This window comes from Bos indicus, chromosome 7, assembly GCF_029378745.1.
Source record: "Bos indicus isolate NIAB-ARS_2022 breed Sahiwal x Tharparkar chromosome 7, NIAB-ARS_B.indTharparkar_mat_pri_1.0, whole genome shotgun sequence".
Classification (NCBI taxonomy): Eukaryota; Metazoa; Chordata; class Mammalia; order Artiodactyla; family Bovidae; genus Bos; species Bos indicus.
In genome coordinates this window covers 6,178,129-6,202,741 of record NC_091766.1, presented here as the reverse complement: position 1 = coordinate 6,202,741, position 24,613 = coordinate 6,178,129, and the positions used below count along the sequence as shown (strand labels likewise).

General features: G+C 57.0%; 1 protein-coding gene across 3 annotated transcripts in view; it reads left to right on the top strand.

Moving 5' to 3' along the window:
- The window catches only part of SIN3B (SIN3 transcription regulator family member B), a 44,064-nt gene extending 21,222 nt beyond the window's left edge, over positions 1 to 22,842 (top strand). Inside the window, exons 6-19 of one of the 3 annotated variants that reach the window (XM_070792584.1) lie at positions 1,434 to 1,556; positions 2,881 to 2,967; positions 3,398 to 3,516; positions 8,203 to 8,410; positions 10,659 to 10,775; positions 11,811 to 12,049; positions 12,671 to 12,854; positions 15,194 to 15,800; positions 15,932 to 16,101; positions 18,110 to 18,283; positions 18,570 to 18,662; positions 19,796 to 19,890; positions 20,093 to 20,297; positions 20,993 to 22,842. In XM_070792584.1, the coding sequence (XP_070648685.1) occupies positions 1,434 to 1,556; positions 2,881 to 2,967; positions 3,398 to 3,516; positions 8,203 to 8,410; positions 10,659 to 10,775; positions 11,811 to 12,049; positions 12,671 to 12,854; positions 15,194 to 15,800; positions 15,932 to 16,101; positions 18,110 to 18,283; positions 18,570 to 18,662; positions 19,796 to 19,890; positions 20,093 to 20,297; positions 20,993 to 21,223 (2,652 nt within the window). In that variant the 3' untranslated portion in view covers positions 21,224 to 22,842. The other 2 variants (XM_019963921.2, XM_070792585.1) reach the window with 2 other exon arrangements.
- Positions 22,843 to 24,613: the final 1,771 nt, after the last annotated feature.

The window sequence follows — 24,613 nt, the reverse complement described above, 5'->3', positions numbered from 1 at the left end:
TCTTTGCATCAGGCAGCCAAAGTACTGGAGATTCAGCTTTAGCATTTGTCCTTCCAATGAGTATTCAGAGTTGATTTCCTTTAGGATTGACTGGTTTGATCTCCTTGCTGTCCAAGGGACTCTCAAGAATCTTCTCCAGCGCCACAGTTCGAAAGCATCAATTCTTGAGCACTCAGCCTTCTTTATGGTCTAACTCTCACATCTGTACATGACTACTGGAAAAACCATAGCTTTGACTATATCCATAGTTAAGTAGTAGATCTTTATCATTGTAATTATTTATATAAAAATAGTGCATACTCATGGAAAAAAAGCGTTAATGAGAGCATCAGCTATGAAAAGTAAATTTCCCTCTTTCTTGCCTCAGTTTCCCAGTCATTCTCCTCAGAGTTAAACTTACAAATGTCTTATATATCTTTCCAGAAACCTCTGAGTACAAACAAATGTTTATCCTTTAAAAAAAAAAACGGCATCCTGTTTGTTCGGGCATGCCCCTAGGGGTTTTTTCCTGTTTGGAATAGCAGTGTATCAGATATGCCTGTCCCTAGCAGCAACACAGAGCTGACTCATAGCTGACGTTTGCCTCTGTTTTGTTTGGAGGCAGCACGATTTATCCACCTAGCCACCCCTTCGTGTGGTGTCTCTGCATAAAGGCCCCATGGTGGGGTCGGGGTGACTGCTCTGTGCCTCTGCAGCCTAGCCCCGCAGAAGAGCTACAGTCTATCCACCTTCTCCCTTGCTAGACTTCCATACAGATAACAAACGCTGACTAGATTCTTCCAGAACCATTCTTCATAAATATTGCCAGCACCCTGACCTGTTAATCCGTGCTTGGTGCAGAGAACCAGCAGTGAGCATCCCCCCCCCCCGCCCCCGCCCGCCGCCCATGATGACATTGCCTCCAGGATGCATTTTCTCATTCATAGGAAAGAACACAGACTTGGCTGGAAGGCCTGCAAGTGACCTGGCAGCCGTCAGCAGCTTCCTCTTGCTGCCAGGGCTTTGCATATACTGGTCATCTCACCTGAAATGCTTTTCCTCCCTGTGGTGCACCCAGACACACAGGCAGACACCCTGTCGGTGGTCTGCTGGGTGAGTCCCGCACCAAGGCCCCACTCAGTGTCTCCCCGCTGAGCCTCCCTCCCTCGTCAGGACCCTCGTCCTCCTAGGCCTTCCATGAGCCTTCTCGCAGTCTCACAACGTGTACCTGTGGTGAGCTGGGCACACAGATCTTCCTGCAGTGAACGTGAGCATCTTGAGAGCCAGGCTCGGCTCGCAGTAGGACCAGCCCCTGGCCCGTGGCAGACAGTGCTCACTGGGGTTGCGAGCTGAGTCGCAGGTGGTTCCCTGTGCTCAGGTGCGTTGAGAACCAGCCCTGATGGGTCCGGCCGTGTCTCACCAGCGCTGATCACCTCCTGTGTTTGTGTCCTTAGTTCACAGGAAATGGGCCGTGCGAAATGAACAGTGTTCAAAAGAGCGAGCATGAGAAGAACCTGGAGCACAGCAAAAAGCGCTCCCGGCCCTCCCTCCTCCGTCCCGTGTCTGCACCAGCGAAGGTAACCGTCAGCTGTGCGCCTAGACGTGTGTGGACACTCAGCAGCCTGGCCTTCTTTGTAGATGGCCTGGGGAGCAGCATGCGGAGGCCCTGAGCAACAGGCTTGGGGCCCTAGTCCAGCTTGAAATTCACTGTCTGGGGGGGTTTGGGAAGACGGCTCGACTCTAAGGTGGCTGTTCACCTGTTCCCCTTGGCTTACAAGATTGTGCGAGATGTGGTGTCATCTCCTTCTGCATAAACTGGAAACCCTCCTCAGCCTGCTGCTTCTCACCTTCACAGCTCTTTCAGGGCAGGACGCCTGTGCACAGCTATGCAGGTTGGTCACTGCACAAGGCGTCCTGCCGAGGGGCGAGAGGCTCTGAAGTTCCTCTCCTGTTGTGCGCCTCACCCTCACGTGATGGTGGTTTTCTTATTCCATCATCCCTTGTGTATTTGCTAGTTGGCTTTCTGCTGGAAGGGAGAGCTTGTTCTCCATCTCTGTTTATTTAATGTGTGTCTTTGTGGACTCGGGTTATAATCTGTTACTATCATGTTCTTTTGTGTTTTTTTGCCTTGTTTTGCTTTGTTTTTCTGGGCTGCACCTTGCAGCATGCAGAATCTTAGTTGCCAGACCGGGCATCAAACCCATCCATGCCCCTTGCAGTGGAAGCGCAGTATAATCTGTGACTATCATTGTCTGTCTTGACTCTAAACTGCCTCAGATCTGGCCAGTAGGGCCCCTCTAGGTTGGCTCTTGTGTCCTTTTGACACATGCTCATCATTCTTCAGGCGTTTGGGAGATGGTTTGGTAATATCCTCGATGTCTCAGGAGTGTGGCCAAGTTCAGGTCCAAGTCCAGCCTAGAGAGAACAATCTTCACAGCAATTAAAAACCCAGATTTCCCCAGGATCTTCTCGTTGCCATCCCCACCCCCCGTCCTCCCCTCCCCCCCCTCCCCCCCCCCCCGCCCCAGTCACAGTCACAGCCCATGGGAGGAGCAGCCAGGAGAAGTTCCTGATACTGTATCTACGGGCATGACTCCCTTGCTATTCTTACTCTGTGATGCCCCTGCCTGATAGCAAAAGCGCTCAGTTGCTGAGATTTAGATCCCAGATTGTGGGCAGGGTGGTTGTGTGACTTCCACTCTCACTCAGTCCTGGAGGCCGAGGTGGGTGGTCCTGAGAAGTTCATCCGTGGGGGTCCTGGGCAGACCGCCAGCCAGCACCTGATGACGGTTCCTGTCAGGAAAGCTCGTGTTGGCGATGCTGTGACTCTCACAAAGATGGACACGGGCCACCTGTGAGACGCACAGAGCGTCCGTGGCATGGACTCTCTCTCCGCAGAAGAAGATGAAACTCCGTGGCACCAAAGACCTGTCCATTGCCACCGTGGGCAAGTACGGGACTCTGCAGGAGTTCTCCTTCTTTGACAAGGTGAGCGGCGGGACCAGTGACCTCCAGGCCTTGCCTGGTCCAGGCTGGCCTCTCCCAGCTCGGATCTGAGCAGTCGAAGTGAGGGGAGGTGGCAGGGGGCTGGTGGCAGGCGGTGGGCAGGAGGTGACGAAACACGTGGGAAAGGCTGAGCTCAGAGCCCATGCCACATTTGGGGACACACGTCTGCTGCTCAGAAGCTGTATGGCTTCTCTGAAGCAGGGGTGGTCCAGGGCCTTCCTACCCAGAGTCAGTGGGCAGAGCCAGTGAGCTGGCTCTGGGCACGTGCTGTGTGAGTGGAGAGCAGTCCCCTGCAGACCACAGCTGCCCTCCAGAGCCTGTGCTTGTGGCTCCGTGTGCGCCTGGTGGGGTCAGGCCCGGTGGGCTCGGGAGTGGGTGCGGCCGGTGGGGCCCTGACCCCCTCTCCCTGCAGGTGCGCAGGGTGCTGAAGAGCCAGGAGGTCTACGAGAATTTCCTCCGCTGCATCGCCCTCTTCAACCAAGAGCTGGTGTCCGGCTCTGAGCTCCTCCAGCTGGTTGGCCCGTTCCTAGGGTGAGTGGCATTTCCCTCCCTTGCATTTTGTTCTGTAAATGCTTTTCAGCCATCTTTTGGCTGTTGTATTTGGAAAGCGGTTTTTTCCAATTTTTTTAAGTTGAAATTGTTACAGACATCACAATAGATTCACCAGCAGTTGTAAGAAAGAACACAGGGAACTTTGGGGAGCATTCCCCCACAGTCACATCTGTAGTCAGCGCCACAACCAGGATGTTGGCTTTCAGATACCAACCATCTCTGCGTGTTCCCGTTGTGTGTGTGCGTGTGTATAGCTGTATCACCCGTGAAGGCTGGTGTGTCCACTGCCGCTGTCCAGGTACAGAGCAGCTTCAGAACCACAAGGAAGCTGGTGTTGGCCTTTGATACTCAGATCCATATCCCTCCTATGCTCTGGGCCCCTGGCAACCCCTCAAACCTGTGCTTCTTCTCAGAAGCTTACATGGCAAGAGAATTACGTGGAGTCATACACCATGTGTTGTGTAACCTTTCAGGATCAACGTTTTTCCACTTAGCATAATTCCCGGGAGATTCATTATGATTTTTAAAATTCTATCAGAAATTACCAGGAAGAATGAAATGACTGGTCAGCATCCTGGTGCCCCAGGAGAAGTGCTGTTAGCAGGTCACCGACCCACTTGCATCCCGTGCCGCTGCCCTGCGTGAGCCGCCCCAGGGCCTGGCAGCTTCTGAGGGGATGGCGCGGGCCTGGGGGCGCCGTGTGGGAAGGGCAGTGTGCTGGCTACCAGCGCGCTTCCTGCTCGCCAGCATGGTCATGCCCAGCCTGGGGCTGAGCCCCATGTGAGCCTGTTCCCATGCTGTCAAAAGGGGATTATAAACACACCTATGCAGTTTTCCGAAAAGCTCCAAGTGGGCTTGCATGAAGACTGTTAACATCTCACACATGGTGAGTCCTCACTACACACGACTTGCTTTTTTCGTCGCAGTGTGTGTGCATTAGTCACTGAGTTGTGACCCATGGACTGTAGCCACCAGGCTCCTCTCGCCATGGAATGCTCCAGGCAAGAGTACTGGAGTGGGTAGCCATTCCCTTCTCCAGGGGAATCTTCCCGACCCAGGGATCAAACGCAGATCACCTCCTGCATTGCAGGCGGATTCTTTACTGTCTGAGTCACCAGGGAAGCCTGCCTGTATAGGCCCCAAGAAAACTGCAGGGGCTGCCGGGCTCTGGGGGCAGCTACCTGAGCCTTCCTAATAATTTAAAAAGCTTTTTAAATTTTTTTTCTTTTTAACATAAAATAGAACCCAGGTCCAGGAAACCACGTAAGAAGAAGAAGAAGAAGAATGGCTTGGTAAAATCATTTTTAGGCAATCCCTTGTACCCATAACCCATGTCACAAATGGACCTTTGCCAACCTCCAGGAGCTCTCCACGTGCCATGTCAGTCATGCCCCCTTCCTCGGCTGAGGAGTGACCGCCTCTCTGCACTAATTACGATGCAGCCAACCCAGGCCGACACCACCAGACACACAGCTCAGGCTCCTACTCCGAACACAAAACTGGTCTGGGTTTTGTTTCTGGTATGGCTGTAGGCCTCTCTTCACGCCTGGGTTCTCCCTCCAGGTTTATTCTTTACCATGTCCGCGTCGGCATCCCTGTGGCAGGGCTGCACTTTGCCAAATGCATCTTCACGGTCCCCCACGTCCCTCTGTCCATCAGGAGGCAAAGCTTTCCTTTCTGTGGCTTATTCACTCACTGCAAGTTGCAGGAGAGAGCATCTCAGCAACATTTATTACAGTGCCAGGGTCATGAGTTGCTTTCCTTTCGCATCAGGACCAGTTAGAAACTGAAAAGGGGACCAGTTTTTTATAGCCTTCTATGAACTCAAGAATGTAAATGCATTCGCTGCGTCTCAGTACATTTTACAGCTGAGGAAACTGAGGCCTGAGTGGATAGCTCTTCCTTTCCCCGGGGCAAGCTCTCATAAAAGAGGCATTGTGTGGTGGTGGGCGAGCTCAGGGGGATCAGACCTGGAAGCTGGCCCCTCACTCTTCGCCCTCTGTTCTCTAGACCTGGAAGCCCTCCCCTCACTCCCCCTCTGTTCTCTAGACCTGAAGCCAGCCCCTCACTCCCGCTCTGTCCTCTAGACCTGGAAGCCGGCCCCTCACTCCCACTCTGTTCTCTAGACCTGAAGCCGGCCCCTCACTTGCGCTCTGTTCTCTAGACCTGGAAGCCGGCCCCTCACTCTTCGCCCTCTGTTCTCTAGGCCTGAAGCCAGCCCCTCACTCCCCCTCTGTTCTCTAGACCTGGAAGCCAGCCCCTCACTCCTGCTGTGTTCTCTAGGCCCGAAGCCGGCCCCTCACTCTTCGCCCGCTGTTCTCTAGGCCTGAGTGTGGCTGCTGAGTTTCACGTCAGTGATACCACACTGTCAGGCTGGCCTGCAGCCTTCTCTCTTTTTTTTAAACTCAGCAATTCTCAGACCCACGCGATCACTTTTAGTGACTGCATAGTGTTCCCTTACTTGTATGTATCATGAGTTTCTCAGCAGGGTCTGTTTCGGTGGACGTTTGTCTCGGTTTCTCCCTGTGGTTGGTGCCAAGGTCACATTCTTGGACTGGGATACTCAGAGGTCCAGTTAGAGTCATCAGGAGGTGCTTCTCTGGCGGTTCTGAGGGTGCACACATCAGGCTGGTCCTTTCCGTTGGGTTAACTTTCTGGGCCTGCTGAAGATCTGTTAACGCTCTGGAATGCCGCCCAGAACAGGATGGCAGGATCACACAAGTCTCAGCTAAAACGTGGCCGGTTCTTTGGGGTTTTTTTTTCAGTTTTATTTATGTTTGGCTGTGCTGGGCCTTTGTTGCTGGGCGGGCTTTTCTCTAGTTGCAGGGCACAGGGACTGCTCTGGTTGTGGTGCTCAGGCTTTTCATTGCAGCGCCTGCTCTTCCTGCAGAGCGCAGGCTCGAGGGCTGTCAGGCTTCGGTAGTCACGGCGTGTGGGCGCGATAGTTGCAGCTCGCAGCCTCAGTAGCTGTGGTGTAAGGGTTTAGTTGCTCAGCAGCAGGTGGGGTCTTCCTAGATTCAGGGACTGAAGCCATGTCTCCTGCATTGGCAGGCAGGTTCTTTACCCACTGAGCCACCAGGGAAGCCCCCCGCTCGCTCATCTGGATCTGGTGCCCAGCTGAGTTACTGTTCGTGTCGCATCCTTCCCCCAGGAGGCCTCTCTCTGCATGTGTGAACTGCTTTCCGGGTTTGCACGTTGGGGGCAGCCGCATGCAGTGGTCTGGAGAGCTGCTCCCTGGTGATGGTGTGGCGGAGTTGGAGGTGCAGCGTCGCCACCCTTCAGAGTGGTTTGTCCCACCGTGACGTTGGACATCCTGTGCACCGATGTTGTCGTCTTCCTTGCCTGCGTTTCCATTGGCCCATGGGCTTTTCTTGTGAGCCAAGTTGAGGGGTGGGGGAGGCGGTCCTTAAAGGTGGGCTACAGCAGATGGCCGTCTTGGAGCACACAGTTAAGGAGGGGAGACTGCTTGACTTAGTCACGGGGCAGAATCACCACACCAGCTGTCAACATATCTGCATCCTTTCTGTAGAATTTGATATTCATTTAAACAAGCCAGATGATGTGGGGGTCAGTTGCTTTAAAAGCTTCCAGTCGACATGCATGACCATTCTGCTATGATTCCTGAGAATTTGTCCAGGGAGAAGGGGGGAGGGAGCAGGGAAGCAGACTTTTTCTGTCAAGGACCAAGGGTCACAACCACGCAGCTTCTGACACCATCATCCACAAGCAAATATGCACAAGGAAATACTAAGGGAATGGGTGTGACCATCCACCGGTGAAACTGTCTGCAGATAGGCCTGGCAGGTTGACTGGTTTGCCAGCCCCTGGCCTGGTGCTCGGCCCCTTCCAGTCAAGGCACATCGCTGACTCCAGCTTCTGCCGGCCTGGGCCAGTCTTGTCTTGGGTGCTTCAAGGACGTCCCGCGAGTGGTGGGGCCTGGTTGGTGACAGAGGGATGCCGGGGGGAGTCACACACACGATGACTTTACCACGTTGGATGCTAGTTCTGCCTCTCACCCCTCCTTTCTGAAGTTGATTCTGACCATTGTTCACTACCTGCTTCAGCACAAAGCCATTCTAATATCCCTGGATCGTTCTCAGAAGCCCTCAGGAGGCTGACTTACCATTTGTCTTCCTTTTTTTTTTTCTTAAATTAATTTTTTAGGGGCTGTGCTGGGTCTTCACTGCTGAGCACAGGCTTTGTCTAGTTGCAGCAAGTGGGGGCTCCTCTCTAGTTGCGGTGCTTGGGCTTCTCTTATTGCGGAGCATGGACTCTAGGGCTCAGGAGCTCAGTAGTTGCTGTGCAGTGTGTGGGATCTTCCCAGAGCAAGGATCAAACCCACCTGCCCCGCTTTGGCAGGTGGACTGCCAACCACTGGACCCCCAGGAAGGTGCTTAGGCTTTTTTTTCAATGGAAGTGTAGTTGATTTACAATCTCATGTTAGTTTTTGGTATACAGCAAAATGATTCAGTTAAACATATATTTATTTTTTTCTCAGGTTCTTTTCTATTATAGATTATTACAGATTACTGAATGTAGTTCTCTGTGCTATATAGTAGGACCTTGTCGTTCATCTGTCTTATGTATAGCAGTGTGTATCTGCTAATCCCAAACTCCTGATTAATCCCTCCCTCCCCCCCATCCCATTTGTCTTCGTTTCTGAAGGAAATTTCCAGAGCTCTTTGCACAGTTCAAGTCCTTCCTGGGGGTGAAAGAGCTGTCCTTCGCCCCACCCATGAATGACAGATCCGGGGACGGAATAAGCCGGGAAATCGACTATGCCTCGTGCAAGCGCATCGGATCCAGCTACCGGGCGCTCCCCAAAACCTACCAGCAGCCCAAGTGCAGCGGGAGGACAGCCATCTGCAAAGAGGTAGCGTCCCCAGGGGCTCCGTCAGCTTACATGGTGCCCGTGCCCTACCTCTCCACAAAACTCGTCACCTGTTCCAGATGGATGGAAGGGTGTTGATCCCCCCGGGCACTGGGTGGTAGATGGTCCTGGGATGTAGCAAAACAAAACGCCTAGGCAGAGAAGATGGTTTCTTGCCCCGCTGGTGGCTCTGGCAAGCCGCAGAGCACACACTGCTCGCACACAGGTTTCGGCTTCCTCCTCCATCCTTCAGACTGAGATTCATCTCTGCCGTGAGCCTGCTCTGTTCCAGGCTCACTCCCTCAGCAAGTTTCTGTTCAGCTTGACCACTGGATGCTTTTTTGAAGTTAGTAGACAGTCTTACTGCATTTCCAGAATTCAAGAGTGGCTGCTCGATTCCAGGATATATAGTCTGAGATTCAGCAGAGCATGGCCCATGAACCGCATCTGGTTCACAGCCTGTGTTTGTAAGTAAAGCTTTATTGGCACACAGATGGGCCCTGTGCACATACATCCCGCAGCTGCTTTACCGGGACAAAGGCAGAGTGGAGTCCAGGCGTGTGTGGGTGTGCGCACGTGTGCTCAGTCCCTCGGTCGTATCCGACTCTTTGTGACCCTATGGACTGTAGCCCGCAGGTTCCTCTGTCCATGGGATTTTCCAGGCAAGAATACTGTAGAGGGTTGCTATTTCCTTTTCTGAGGGTGCTTCCTGACCCAAGGATTGAATGCACATCTCCTGCCTTGCAGGCGGATTCACTGAGCCATCAGGGAAGTCCCATTACCTTGCAGATACTGTGGGTTTGGTTCCAGACCACTGCAATAAAGCAAATACCACAATAAAGCCAGTCACATAAATTTTTTGGTTTCCCAGTGCATATGGAAGTTATGTTTATGCTATACTGCGGTCTGTAATATTTAAGCGTGCTATCAGTTCAGTTCAGTCACTCAGTTGTGTCCGACTCTTTGCGACCCCATGAACCGCAGCACGCCAGGCCTCCCTGTCCATCACCAACTCCTGGAGTTTGCCCAAACTCGTGTCCATTGAGTTGGTGATGCCATCCAACCATCTCATCCTCTGTCATCCCCTTCTCCTCCTGCCCTCAATCTTTCCCAGCATCAGGGTCTTTTCATATGAGTCAGCCCTCCGCATCAGGTGGCCAAAGTATTGGAGTTTCAGCTTCAGCATCAGTCCTTCCAATGAACACCAGGGACTGATCTCCTTCAGAATGGACTGGTTGGATCTCCTTGGAGTCCAAGGGACTCTGAAGAGTCTTCTCCAACACCACAGTTCCAAAGCATAGTGTTATATTGAAAAACAACAACAGTATATACTTGATTTGAAGCACCTTATGTCACTAAACACACTGACCCTCCGAGCCTTTGGTGAGTTGCTGATCGCTGGCCCCTGTGACAAGGGCAGTAACGATGAGAAGAGTCTGCAGTACTGTGCGAGTCACTGAGATGTGGCACGGGGACACAAAGTGAGCAGACACTCTTGAAAGTGGCCCTGACGGACGCCCTCAGTGCAGGGTCGCTTCAGACCTTCACACTGTCTTTCAAAAAGGTGACATCTATGAAGCACAATAAAAGGCTATTCTCCTGTAGACCCAACAGACCCAGTGACCTGCACAACCCAAAATATTTGCTACGTAGCCCTTTATAGACAAAGTTTCCCAACCCCGAAGTAGCAAGATTTTGTTCATGTGATCAAAGTCACGTTTTCTCTTAAAACCACTTTTAAATTAATGTTACCATTAGTATGATTTGCTCTTCCCTGGTGGTTCAATGGTAAAGAATCCGCCTGCCAACGCAGGAGACACGAGTTCGATCCCTGGGCCAAGAAGATCCCCTGGAGGAGGAAATGGAAATCCACTCCAGTATTCTTGCCTGGCAAATCCCATGGACAGAGAAGATCCTGGCGGGCTATAGTCCATGGGGTCACAAAAGAGTCAGACACAACTTAGCAGCTAAAACAACAACAGAATTAGTGAACTGAAGTGAAAGTCGCTCAGTCGTGTCCCGCTCTTGCGACCCCATAGACAGTATAGTGCATGGAATTCTCCAGGCCAGAATACTGGAGTGGGTAGCCTTTCCCTTCTCCAGGGGATCTTCCCAACCCAGGGATCAACGTAGTTTCCTGTAGAATCAGGATTGTTCCTTATCCTTGGCTCTTCTACGCTGGACCACACAATAAAGCCCTCTGGCCACGGGGCCCCTGCCTCTCCAGCCACGGCGTTTCCTCTTGGCGCAGGTGCTGAATGACACCTGGGTGTCCTTCCCCTCCTGGTCTGAGGACTCCACCTTCGTCAGCTCCAAGAAGACGCCCTACGAGGAGCAGCTGCACCGCTGTGAGGATGAGCGCTTCGAGGTGGGTGTGGCACTGCGGCCCCCGGGGCCCCTGCTCGGCCCTCTCTGTGTGCCTCCACCACGGGATGCATCCTGATCCTCCTGAAGCCGTCCATTCTCCTCTGGGGTGGCGGCGAGTCCAGTGCCTTCCAGCAGTGGGCAGCTCCCAAAAGCCTCCCTTCTCTGCCTTGCTGCCCCTCAGGCTGGCTCCGCGATGCTGCTTTTTCTTTCTTTTTTTAAAGTGTGTGTGTATTTCATTAACTACAGTTAGGGTCACTTAATTTTGTAACAGAAATTTTTTACTGAGACCATTGTAGATTCACATGCAGCTTAAAAAATAACAGAGTGCTCCAGGTACCTTTGCCCCAGTGGGAGCAGCTTGTAAATCTCTGAGGCAGTGTCACAGCCGGGGTGTGGACCTTGACCCCGCCCGTGACCTTACTCACGTGTCCCCAGTTGCACTTGTATCCGTGTGTATGTGGGGAGGGCGGGGAGGATCTTGTGCCTAAGTGTTTGTCTTGTGCGTGTGTGTCTAGCTCTGGATTCTCTCCCCTGTGGAGGCCCGTGTGCCCACCACCAGCCAAGACCCCAAACAGGTCCCCCACCAGTCGGATCTGTCACGCTGCTCCTGTACAGCCCCTCCTAGATCTCAGCAGCGGCCATCCTGTGCTCCACCTGGTTCACTCTGCCCTAAATGGAAGCAGTCACGTGGCTGTAGCTCTGGGGACGGCTCCCCCTCCCCCGCACGTGATCTGGGGAGTCTCCTGCAGGCTTTGTGTACTGTGCCTCCCTTCCTCAGTGATGAGGGTAACGTGCGTTCGATGCCTGTGAAGAGGGCCAGGCCAGGGCCTGTCCCCCTCCTCAGATGGGTCTACCAGTGGGGAGGTCCAGGTAGCACCAGGGCCCGGACCTATAACCAGCCATGCTTGCCCCAGTCCCCCGGGCCTGCATCCATCACCCCTTCCCAGCCTCTGTCCCAGCATCCCTTCTGCTGGCCCGGGCTCATCCCTGGGGGATGAGCTGACCCACTGACCTCTTTCTGCCTTCCTGTCCATAGTTAGACGTTGTCCTGGAGACCAACCTGGCCACAATCCGGGTGTTGGAGAGCGTCCAGAAGAAGCTGTCCCGCATGGCGCCGGAAGACCAGGAGAAGTTCCGGTTGGACGACTGTCTGGGGGGCACATCGGAAGTGATCCAGCGCCGCGCTATCCACCGCATTTACGGCGACAAAGCCCCAGAGATCATCGAGAGCCTCAAGAAGAACCCTGTCACCGCTGTCCCCGTTGTCCTAAAAAGGTGCCCTCACGCTTCTGACTGCACCACCCAGGGGCTCATTACTGCTGTTTGTCCCAGGTGTAATCTGAGGGGGGCCTTGGGGACTCAGGCTGGCTGGTTGTGTTTTTTGGTCTTCCTTTCTCTCCCTTTTCCATCCCCAAGACAAAAGTACAGCCGTTAGTGATTATTTGTGTCCTCAAAAATTCCACTCTGCACGTGATCATGCCTAAACATGAAGAGTAATTATCTTAAAGCACAAATGGGACTGTCCTGTATCACGGCTTGCCTTTTGTTTAATCACACATTTTGGCGCCCTCCCTGTGCTGTGAACAGTTATTGGTTAAGTGGCTGCCCTGGGCTGGTTGTACGCCCAGTGCTGGGGCCCCAGTCGTGAGCAGCCCGACAGTCCCATCCACCGGGAGCGCAGCAGCCGCACGGAGCGCAGTCAGTGCCGCGGGCCGGGACGGGGGGGCTGCAGGGCAGTGGCGTTTGAGCGTCCGTAAAGCCGGCTGCAGCGAGGCCGCCAGCCGCTCCCACCGCCCTCCATCCAGCACAGAGCCTACCCCCGTGCCTGCAGCAGGCCGTCCGGGCCTGGAACGGGTCCGTGGGTCTGGGGTGGAATGAGCCTGCTTGCCCCCACAGGCTGAAGGCCAAGGAGGAGGAGTGGCGGGAGGCCCAGCAGGGCTTCAACAAGATCTGGCGGGAGCAGTATGAGAAAGCGTACCTCAAGTCCCTGGACCACCAGGCCGTGAACTTCAAGCAGAACGACACCAAGGCGCTTCGCTCCAAGAGCCTGCTCAATGAGATCGAGAGCGTCTATGACGAGGTGAGGCCCCCTCAGCCGGGTCTGGCCCTCCCGGCCTCCGTTGCCCTCTCAGGGCTGCGTGGGGATGGGAGGGGTGTCCCCTTGGCCCCGGGCCGACCCAGGAAGGTGCCCTGCCGTTGTCAGCAGAGGGCTGACTCCTCAGCTCCCCGCGCCTCGACGCACCTTCCTTCAGCTCACTGGGGCTGGCAGCTTTCCTGTGCTGCTGCTCGCCCTGGGCCTCGGAGTGTTACGGTCTTTGGGAGGAAGGTCCCATCTAACCCGTGCTTGCCGGTCTTACTGTGTAGTACTGTTACTGTCCCAGTTTTAGCAGTGAGGAAACTAAGGCACCGGAGCTGGCCCCTTGCCCAGGCTGGCCGCAGCAGGCGAGGGCGCCACCTGCCGCCACCACGCTGCCCTCTTAGTGCCCTGCCAGGCTTTGGTGTGGTCCGGCTCACGGGGCCTGAAGTGAGGCCGGCCAGGCCCTCGGCTTGAGGAGCTGGGCTTTGAACAATGCCTGTGGGGAGAGCATTACTAGCGGGAGCCCGAGGCAGGAATCCTGGTGGGGGCGGCTCACTGGGCGTTGGCTGTCAGGGAAGGGGGTGCTGCTGCTCGGTGGCGGAGCCCGGGTCAGGGAGCAGCGCCACTGACCGAGTGCCCCGCTGGCCAGGGCCACTTCCCCCCCTCTCTGCCACACATAGTCCTGAGCAGCAAGCGGTGGGGCTTGTCTTACCTCCAGGCCCTCGAGCGGCCCCGCTAGGAGGCTCACCCTGCCCAGAGCTCGTGTTCCTCCACACGGCTGCAGAGACCACTGAGCGAGCTGGCCCCAGACCACCTTCCCTCCTGCCTCCCTGCCCCGCTCAGTGCCCACCACTCAGCCCCAAGGTCCACTCTGTGATCTGGCCTCTGCGCTTCAGGCTGCAGATGCTTGAGGCCTGAGACCCCCACCCCGACCCCAGAGTCGGGGGTGCAGCCGCTTCTGCCCTGCTGCCACCAGCAGAGTCCTGCAGGGCCTTCCCTGGGGTCTGAGGGAGAAGGGCCGGGGCCTAGTGAGCTTGTGTGTGCGGCGCCTTGCTGCTTAGGGCAGGAGACCCTTCTCCTGTTGCGTGGCTCACGGAGGACAGTCTGGTTACGAGCTCCGACCCTTGCCTGGAAGATTCTGAAGGGCGTTTGTGACATACACAAGGTGGGGACTCAGAAAGTAGTAGGAGGAAGGCCACGCTAAAGAGCCGGGAGCAGGACTGAGCTGCAGTGCCCGCACCCCGCCTCTGCCTGCTGGGACCCACTCAGACGCCGCCCGTCCCTCCAGCGAGGAGGGAAGGAGGCCTCTGGACACTGCAGATTCCACAGTGGAGACGGGAGCACATGACTTGCCCTTCCCAGAAAGTGAAGCCCCTGGCCAGGGGGCAGCCTGAGAGGCCCTGCCCCTCTTTCCCTTCGGGCCCTCGTTCCAGGGGAGTCTGGGGAACCCCTCAGGGCCACTGTTGAGAGCGCCAGGGAGGGCTTGTCCTGACCTCGGGAGCTCCCCGCTCACAGGGACAGCGCACACGCTCACTTCTTCCTGGAACCTGGTGTGTCTGCCTCTGTTGACTCATGCAGGGGACCAGCGTCACCAGGAGAGAGTACAATGTGGGGCAGCCTATGCAAGGCTGCGGGGTACTGAGGGTGTTCGGGCTCGTTGGGAGGAGAGTTGTTGACTGGGTAAAGGTAGCAGGGGAGGGTGAGCCCAAGGATGAGGTTTTCCAGGGAGAAAGATCCAAGGCGCGTGTGAAGGTCTTGTGCACAGCAGGACAAGCTCAGCACCCCCACAGCATCAGAGGAGTGTGGGGTGGCGTGCCAGGGCCAGGGTCCTCTTCTGAGTCATGTGCAAGGGTGGAGGAAGGGGGCAGCTTGGGCTGATGGAGCTCCTGTGTGGCTCTAGACTCCGTGTGGGGAGTTGTAGAGTGGGCTGGTAGACAGGGACGAGCAGGTGGGTGGCCCGTGCTAGTGCCAGGTAATGGGAACACCGTGGAGGGCTCATGGCAGGTGGGGAATGGACTGTGGCAGGAGACGTGAGGGTGGTGTCAGCCAGGCGGGCAAGGCTGGAGGGGGTGGAACTGGAGCGGGAGCACTCACAGCCTTGCAGGGTCTGGCTGAGTGTGAATGCATGACGGTGGCAGAGGCCCGTGCTGCACTGGGCCTTCGTCACCCCCAGGCAGCCTGGGGCAGCTGGAACTGCATGCCCAGACAGCGCTGCCCGCATTCCCCCAGTCTCTCGGCACCGTTGGAGGCCTTGGTGGAGGGAGTGTGGCCTCCTTTTGGCCCCAGAGTTGGGGTTCTCCGCGCGGGTCACTCCTGTTCCAGTGGCTGCCCTGTCTCCCCAGCACCAGGAGCAGCACTCGGAGGGCCGCAGTGCCCCCTCCAGTGAGCCGCACCTCATCTTCGTGTACGAGGACAGGCAGATCCTGGAGGACGCGGCCGCCCTCATCAGCTACTACGTGAAGCGGCAGCCAGCCATCCAGAAGGAGGACCAGGGCACCATCCACCAGCTGGTGCACCAGTTCGTGCCCAGCCTCTTCTTCTCCCAGCAGCTGGACCTGGGTGCATCTGAGGACTCTGCCGACGAGGGCCGGGCCAGCCCCCAGGGGCAGGCTGCAGACCCTGGCGGCGACCGGAAGAAGCCGGCGCCTGGGCCGCAGAGCAGCCCCCCAGAGGAGAAGGGGGCCGCGGGCGAGGCGCCGGCCCCGGAGCCGCAGCCACCGCAGCACAAGCCCCTGGACGACGTCTACAGCCTTTTCTTCGCCAACAACAACTGGTACTTCTTCCTGCGCCTCCATCAGACCCTGTGCTCCAGGCTGCTGAAGATCTACCGCCAGGCGCAGAAGCAGCTCCTGGAGTACCGCACGGAGAAGGAGAGGGAGAAGCTGCTGTGCGAGGGCCGCCGTGAGAAGGGCAACGACCCCGCCATGGAGCTGCGGCTGAAGCAGCCGAGTGAGCCCCAGGGCCTGCCCCCTGGGCGCCGGGAGGGGAGACGCCTGCCCTGAGGGAGCCTGGGGCGGGAGCCGCGCGTGTGAACCCCGCAGCCTTCCCTGCGGCAGCTGTGACCAGGGTGCCGCCCGCAGGTGAAGTGGAGCTGGAAGAGTACTACCCGGCCTTCCTGGACATGGTGCGGAGCCTGCTGGAGGGCAGCATCGACCCCACGCAGTATGAGGACACGCTGCGCGAGATGTTCACCATCCACGCCTACGTGGGCTTCACCATGGACAAGCTGGTGCAGAGCATCGCCCGGCAGGTGAGCGGGCAGCCGCGCCGGGCCCTTTCCTTCACTCCTGTGCTGCGGTTGGCCCCGTGGTTGGCAGCTTTTCTTCACTTTCAGTTAAGGTAGAGTTCATGTAATGTAAAATTCACCATTCTTAAGTGAATCTTTCAGTGGAACTTAGTACATTTATAGTGTGCAATTGTTACCTGCCTAGTTCTAGAACATTCCCGTAGTCCCCCAAGGAAACCCCGTCCCCACTGGCAGTCACTCCCCACCCTTCCTCTCCCAGCCCTTTTCTCTCTGCGGATGTGCCTGTTTGGACATTTCACGTAGACGGACTCGGGCAACAGGGTGGCCTCTGGCATCTAGCTGCTCGCTCTTGGCATTGTGTTTTCAAGATTCATCCGCGTTGTAGCACGTGGCGGTCCTTTTTTTGAATACATGTTAATTTGGCTACGTTGGGTCGTAGTTGTGGCACACAGGATCTTCACCGAGTCTCCGGGACTCCCTAGTTGTGTTGCGTGGGCTCAGTTGCTTTGAGGCACGTGTGATCTTAGTTCCCCGACAAGGGATCAAACCCACGTCCCCTGCATTGCAAGGCAGATTGTTAACCACTGGACCAGGGAAGTCCCAGTGCGTTCTTCGTTTTTATGCCCAAATGGCATTTCATAATGTGGATGGAGTGCATTCTGCGCTCCCATTCATCCATTAGTGGACACTAGGGTTGCGTCTACCTTTCGGCGGTGGTGACCAGTGCTGCCGTGCACACGCGTGTGTGCGAGGAGATGTTGGCGCTCCTGTTGACAGACCTTTCGTGAGGGGAGTTTAGCAACCTGTAAAGAGCCTTAGCTCTCTTCTGAGGGGACTGGCGGTGATGTGCCTCAGCATCGCCCACAGCTGAACGACAGCAAGAGGAAATTGGTCACATAATATAAACAGCAAAGCCCCGGGCTAGTCCAGTGTGGTCCTGGACCGTTTTGGGGAGCACTCTTGTTTTTTGCCGTGACTTTGGTTTCCTGGTTGTCAAGTGAGGCTGTTCACTGTAAAGTGGGAAAGAAGTGGAGGAAAGAATCGCGTCATTCCTCTGCCACTCAGATGCAGTCACTAGAAACGTTTTTAACTCATTATTGACTGGGGGATTTTTGCAGGAACTAACACCTGTGGCTGGCAATTTGCTATGTAAGTGATCCTGAAACTTTTCCAGTCAGTAACATTTGAGTAGCGAAGGATGTGTTAATACGTCTCTGGCCTGTCTGGGCTGCAGCTCAGTGCAGAGAGACGACTCAGCTCCGTCTGACCCTGCAGCTCAGCTGTTGCCAGGACTTGTCTCTTCATAAACTTAAAGGTGAAGTTTGTTTATAGGTCCGTTAAGTATGTTTATAGGTACTGAAGGGATTATGTTTGTAACTGAACATTGTTGCTGTAGTTCAGTCGCTAAGTCATGCCTGACTCTTGTGACCCCATGGACTGTAGCCCACCAGGCTCCTCTGTCCATGGGATTTCCCAGACAAGAGTACTGGAGTGGATTGCCATCTCCTTCTCCAGGTGATCTTCCCAACCCAGGGATCAAACCTGCGTCTCCTGTGTTGGCAGGCGGCTTCTTTAGCCCTGAGCCACCAGGGAAGCCGTGTAACTGAATGTTGGGGAGGGAGAATCATCTGCCGTCACGGTGGTTTTCAGTGATCCCCACACCCATTTGGGCACGCTGTTTCTGTACGTTTCTCACGCCCAGGCAGAGTTTACTGGTCTGCTGTGATCTGGTCTGCTTTGGTTAGCTCTGCTTTTCTCCGGCCTGGCTTGCCCTGGTCTAGTCTGGTTTGCTTTGACTTCGTTTGCTCTAGTCTGGTCTGGTTTGTGTAGCCTGGGCTCATTTGGTCTGGTCCGCACCTGGCACGGAGGTCGCCCTGCACAGCCTGTTGGACACTGACCTTCACCCCCTACCTCGTGGACTTTGCCACGACCCCTCTGAGCAAGGCGGGGGCTGTGCCTCCCCGCTCCTGGGGGGCTCACGCCCGGCACCAGCCAGCTCTTCCGCCCGCAGCTGCACCACCTTGTGAGCGACGACGTCTGTCTAAAGGTGGTGGAGCTCTACCTGAACGAGAAGAAGCGGGGCGCCGCGGGCGGGAACCTGTCCTCCCGCTGTGTCCGTGCCGCCCGGGAGACCAGCTACCAGTGGAAGGCCGAACGGTGCATGGCCGACGAGAACTGCTTCAAGGTGAGCAGCCAGCCCGGCTCAGCCCCACACGAGGCCGGCCGGCGGGAGAGCGTGCCCCCCACAGGAGCCCAGCGCCCTGTGCGGCTTTCGCAGGACCTCTGGGTGTGGCCCCAGCCCCGGAGGCCCCACAGGGCTGGTGAGGTGGGCACCCAGCAGTGGTCCCTCAGGGAAGGCTGAGGCTTGGAGGCTGGGGAAGCGAGGGGCATTGATGACCTTTCGACCTCATCCTGTGCCAGCCTGGGCTGTTCTCGCAGCTTCAGGCTGTTTGTCCCCCGCCCTCCCCCAGGTGATGTTCCTCCAGCGCAAAGGGCAAGTGATCATGACCATTGAGCTCCTGGACACCGAGGAAGCCCAGACGGAGGACCCTGTGGAGGTCCAGGTGAGGACTGCGGCCCTGCACTCTGAGCCCTGCGCACACCTTGGGAGCTAAGGGCAGCCACAGGCAGCATCCATCTTGTGGCTCCCACCCCAGGAGCCTGTGCACACGCGGGCCACGCACAGGCCACAGAACGTCCACAGGGTGCCTCTGTGCTGACGGAACACTGGCCACGGAGCCCCAAGAGGAGGCGGGCTCTCTAGGTGTTCCCTCAGAGCCCAGGGCTATGTCCCAGGCAGGAGGGTCACGTGGGAGCCCATCTGGCCTCTACCAAAACCCTGGCTCCTCCCGCCTCCTGCCGGTGCCCGGCCATCGCCACGGTACCCGCGGCCAGCCCAGTCACTCAGACCCTGTGGTGTGTGACTGCTGCACACCTGGTGCCTGAAGCTCAGAGCTCTGGGTGTCCCGCGTCACCAGGAGAAAGCGCTCCTGGCCCACACTGACACGCACCTTCCCCTTGCTGTCCTTGAGCCGGGAAACAGGGCCTGGAAGCCTCCAGCTGCCTTCACAGAGCTGGGGACGCCGCCCACCACAGCCACCAGAGCGCCCCTCCGCGTCCTTCACGGGACACACTTTCCATAACAAGCGAGGGTGGGGGCCTGCACACTCTTTCCCTTTTGGACAGTTCCAGCAAATGTGCATTTGTTAAGTTTGAGTCTGGAACAGCCTCCTGCTTTAACAGGGTGGTGAGCCATTGAAGCGTCCCTTGGATGCTGCAGGCTGTGCCCGTCCTGGACCTAGTGGCCCCTGTGAGCCCTGCCGTCTGCTCACCCCCAACTCCTACCTGTCTCTCCCTCTTCCATCCTGCTGCTTGTGTCCCGCTCTCCCTTCCCGTCCACCCATCCCCCGGACCCCGCTCTCTCCATGTCAGGGGCCTCCCGTTCCCCGTGTGAACTTACCACATGGCAGATACAGTGAAGCAGTTGTACAGCAGGGATTTATTCACTTAAGCGTGAAGCTCCATAAACCATCTGAACCTCGGCCTGGGTATACCTGCCCCACCGCAGCTGAGCCCTGGGCACTGCCATCTTCTGGTCTCCAGCACACATCCGGGTCCGCCTGGAGCTTTGGGAGGGATGCAGATGAAGGGCCCCGGAGCCACTGACGCCATGGGCCGTCTCCCTCTGTCCCTCCAGCACCTGGCTCGGTACGTGGAGCAGTACGTGGGAGCGGAGGGCGCCTCCAGCTCGCCCACCGAGGGCTTCCTCCTGAAGCCCGTGTTCCTGCAGAGGTGAGAGGGCCCGGGCCCCGGGGGCCTCTCCCACGGTCACCAGCGCCCAGCGGCCTGGGTTTGAGTTCACGGGAGCCAAGGGGTCGGGTGGGGGTTTCTGTTGCCTCGGTTTACATTTCTCCAGCCCTGGAGGTCAGGCGTCCTCCCGCTGTCTCTGGATTGTGGGGACCTCCTAGCCTGCGGGTCCTCCTCTTGCCTCCAGGAACCTCAAGAAGTTCCGCCGCTGGCAGTGTGAGCAGGTGCGTGCGCTCCGCGGCGAGGCCAAGAGCTCCTGGAGGCGGCTGGTCGGGGTGGAAAGCGCCTGCAACGTGGACTGCCGCTTCAAGCTCAGCACCCACAAGATGCTGTTCATCGTGAACTCTGAGGACTACATGTACCGCCGAGGGACGCTGTGCCGGGCCAAGCAGGTGTCCTTCTCTGCCCGAGCCCCGGGAACCTGGGGCCTGCCCACAGCTGTTTGGGGGTATCTGGGCCCCTGAGATCCAGCCCATGGCCCTTTGGGGTGCCTAGGCCCCCAAGTTGCACTCCATGGCACTCTGGGGTGCCTGGGCCCCTGAGATCTAAGCCATGGCTTTCTAGGGTGTGTGGGCCCTTGAGGTCTGAGCCATGGCCCTCTGGGGTGTGTGGGCCCCTGAGGTCTGAGCCATGGCCCTCTGGGGTGTGTGGGCCCCTGAGGTCTGACCACGGCCCTCTGGGGTGTGTGGGCCCCTGAGGTCTGAGCCATGGCCCTCTGGGGTGTGTGGGCCCCTGAGGTCTGACCACGGCCCTCTGGGGTGTGTGGGCCCCTGAGGTCTGAGCCATGGCCCTCTGGGGTGTGTGGGCCCCTGAGGTCTGACCACGGCCCTCTGGGGTGTGTGGGCCCCTGAGGTCTGAGCCATGGCCCTCTGGGGTGTGTGGGCCCCTGAGGTCTGACCACGGCCCTCTGGGGTGTGTGGGCCCCTGAGGTCTGAGCCATGGCCCTCTGGGGTGTGTGGGCCCCTGAGGTCTGACCACGGCCCTCTGGGGTGTGTGGGCCCCTGAGGTCTGACCACGGCCCTCTGGGGTGTGTGCTTGGCTCTGGGGCGCCTGGGCCGTCCTCATCGCTGCTCCCCTACCCCGGCAGGTGCAGCCCCTGGTCCTTCTGCGCCACCACCAGCACTTTGCGGAGTGGCACAGCCGCTGGCTGGAGGACAACGTGACAGTGGAGGCAGCCAGTCTGGTGCAGGACTGGCTGATGGGGGAGGACGACGAGGACATGGTGCCCTGCAAGACGCTCTGCGAGACGGTGCGCGTGCACGGGCTGCCCGTGAACCGCTACCGCGTGCAGTACAGCCGCCGCCCGGCCTCGCCTTGACGCCCCCGCGCGGGCACTCGGCAGCGCACCGCAGAGTGCGCGCTTCCTGGGCCTGCACGCCCCTTGGGCGTTCTCATGAACAACGTGAGGGGCGCAGAGCGTCCCCCAGCCTTGCTGCTATGGGCTGAGCTCCGGAGAAGGGCGGGTGGCGGCAGCTCTTGGCCCCACGCTGTCATCCCTCTTGGCTTCCCCACTTCCTTTGGGCCCGTCCTGTGCCAAACCTGCCCTCCCTCGCACTTGAACTCCAGGGGTTTGGTCCCCGCTGGCGCGGGGAGGATCAGTGCACTGGCCAAGGCACAAGTGAGCACGTTCACACGCCTGCGGGGCCACTCCTGTCATGCGTGCCAAACCCCCAGGCCTGGGGCCGCAGTCCTTTTCTGCACGTGGTGAAAGTCGGCAAAGAGCCGCGCCAGGCCTCACGTTTGGGAGGGAGCAGCCTTTGAGAACCCCTGGGCACCTGAGGAGTCAGGCCTGGGTGGACTTGCTTGAAAAGCGTGTCCTTCCCGAGGGGTTGTGAGAGCTTCTAGAAACATTCCCCAAGCTGGACACCTGCACTGACGGCTTTGAAAATGAGATGAGCCCTCTCAGCTCTTGGGGTCCCCTTGGATGCCCAGATGTGGAGTTGGGTGGGCGGTGCCAGGACTGCCCGGAAGACCCTCCTCTGGGAAAGAGGCTCAAACCCTGTATTGATCCAACAGCTGCGCTCTGTGCCCTATGGGGAGGGGCCCCCCTGGCGCGTCCGCTGAGCTCGAGTGCCCCCTCCCTGGGAGGGCCTGGGGTGCACTTGTGTACCGAAGATGGACATTCTAGAAGTATATATATGCACACACCTATTTATTCCTCTATGCTCATAGTGGTTGTAACTTCTACAGCGGCCAAGTGCCACAGCTTCTCTGGGGGTAACTGCCTTCCTTGTTGAATTCCGCCCACCCACCCCAGCGCCTCCATTCCTGCAGCCGCCACCCTGGAGTGGGCACAGGTGTGGGGGGCGGAGGGCTTTCTGTGCCAAGAATGCCAAGTAGTTCGGGCCAGGGACCAGCCCTTTGAACCATGAGACAGCTCTGGCCAGGCCCCTGGCATCATCAGACACGGGTGGGCTCCCCCGACACACGAGCCCGGTAGCACCCCTGTGCAGCCGCCGCCTCCAGCCGCAGCACTCGCCTTCCTGCAGCTGAGCTGTGCCAGACCCAAGGTTCCGGAAATTCTAGAAGTTACCTGTGGAACTCTAGGTTTGCGAGGCCTTAGACTCCAGCCCCGGGCAATTTCCAGGCCAACCCGTCCTGCCCGGGTGTCTCCTCGCCCGTGTTTTCTCAAGTGTAATTCACGCACTTTGTACGCATCCTTGTTTTATAAGAAGGACATCCACCAGAATTCCTGACCCAGACCCTCCCAGCAGCCGTCCTCCTCAGGAGCCCGCAGCCCCCCACCTGTAGCTGCACCCAGGCCTGGGGTGCAGGCCAGACCCCACCGAGCCCCTGCCCTGCATGCTTCTAGGGAGCATCTCTTCCATTTTTGAAGAAATTTATGTTCTGGGGCTTGTACTTCCTTTGCAGCTGTTTTGAATGTAGTTTTCCTTTTCTATTTATTTGCACATTAAAGTTAAAAACTAAATACCTAAAGCTGTGAGGTTCAGTCAGTCATTTCCTGTGAGCACATCTTGGGGTGACCTCTTGCTGCCAGGGGAGCTGATCTGACCACAGGGCGTGCGCCTGGGTTTGTTCCCTTAGGGTGTAGCCCTGTCTGCGGAGTATTTTCTAGAATATTCATTCCCACCTCAGTTTTCACATGGTAGGAGTGAGACGTCTCCTCTGAGTGTGGTACATGCGGAACATAATTTGAAGACTGCAGTGTTTGCTGTGAACCTTCTGCACCCACCCACCCACCCACTTGGAACACCAGGTCCAGAAGCCCCAGGTGGGAGGGGCTGCAGGTCTCCCCCTGCTCCGGCCCTTCAAAGCCACCCTCCCTGCTTCTACAGCTCCCCCCCGGCCCACCCTTCCTCTCACTCACCTGTCCCCGAAACATCCCCACGACCCCCTTCTGCTGAGGGGAGGTGAGGCTGAAGGACAAGGAATTGAGGACTAGCTGCTGGCTGAGGTCTGTTTGCCACTCTTCTCACTGTTGTAGTAAAGTACCTGTGCCACAATGTATCACGTGACCATTTTAAGTGTACAGTTCAGTGGTAAAAAGTCCACACACACTGGGAATTCCCTGGATCCCAGTGGTTAGGACTCCACCCTCTCACTGAGGTGCACGTGCAGTTTTGATCTCTGGTTGGGGAACTAAGATCCTGCAAGCCCTGTGGCTTGGCAAGGAATGAAGGAACCGAGGGAGGGAGGGAAGAAAGCACATCCATGTGGCTGTAGAACCGTGCCCACCGACCATCTCCAGAATTTCCTCATCTTCCCACACTGAAATCCTGTCCTCAGTTACACACTCACTCCCCATCCACCCTCTCCCAGCCCTGGTACCCAACTAGTCTAGTCTTCTGTGTCTCTGAATGTGGCCACTAAGGACTTGATATAAGTGGAATCATATACTTTGGCCAGGCTTCCCAGGTGGCACTATTGGTAAAGAACCTGCCTGCCAATGCCGGAGACCTAAGAGATGCAGGTTTGATCCCTGGGTCGGGAAGATCCCCTGGAGAAGGGCTTGGTAACCCACTCTAGGATTCTTGCTTGGGAAATCCCACGGACAGAAAGGAGCCTGGTGGGCTACAGGCCACGGGGTCACAAAGAATCAGACACGACTGAAGCGACTTAGCACACACGCATGCATACTTTGACCACCTGATGCAAAGAGCTGATTCATTGGAAAAGACCCTGATGCTGGGAAAGATTGAGGGTGGGAGGAAAAGGGGGCGACAGAGGATGAGATGGTTGGATGATGTCATCAACTCTACATGAGTTTGGGCAAACTCCGGGACATAATGAAGGACAGGGATGCCTGGCGATCTGCAGTCCGTGGGATCAGAGTCAAACATGACTGAGTGACTGAACATCAGCAATATGCAACATTTGTCCTTTCGTGACTGGCTTACTTCACTCAGCACAGTGTCTTTGAATGAAGCCCATCCATGTTGTAGCCTGTGTCAGAATTTCCTTCCTTTTACAGCCACTACTATGCCTTTTTTTAAGCATAAAATTTTAAGCATAAAAATTAAGTTTTTATGGGAAGTGATGCACAGTGCACAAAGTTCCAATAGTACAAAAAAGCACACAGAGAAAAGCAGGCCCCCAGGTCTCTCTGAAGGCAGCCGGCCCCCAGCATCCCCCAGGGGGTGCCTCCATGTGGCTTGTCGTTTTTCTGGGACAGCCGCCCTGAACCATCACATACTGTGTGTGGGGGCCCTCTCCTGTGGGACAGGACTGTTTCCATGGTGACTAGTGG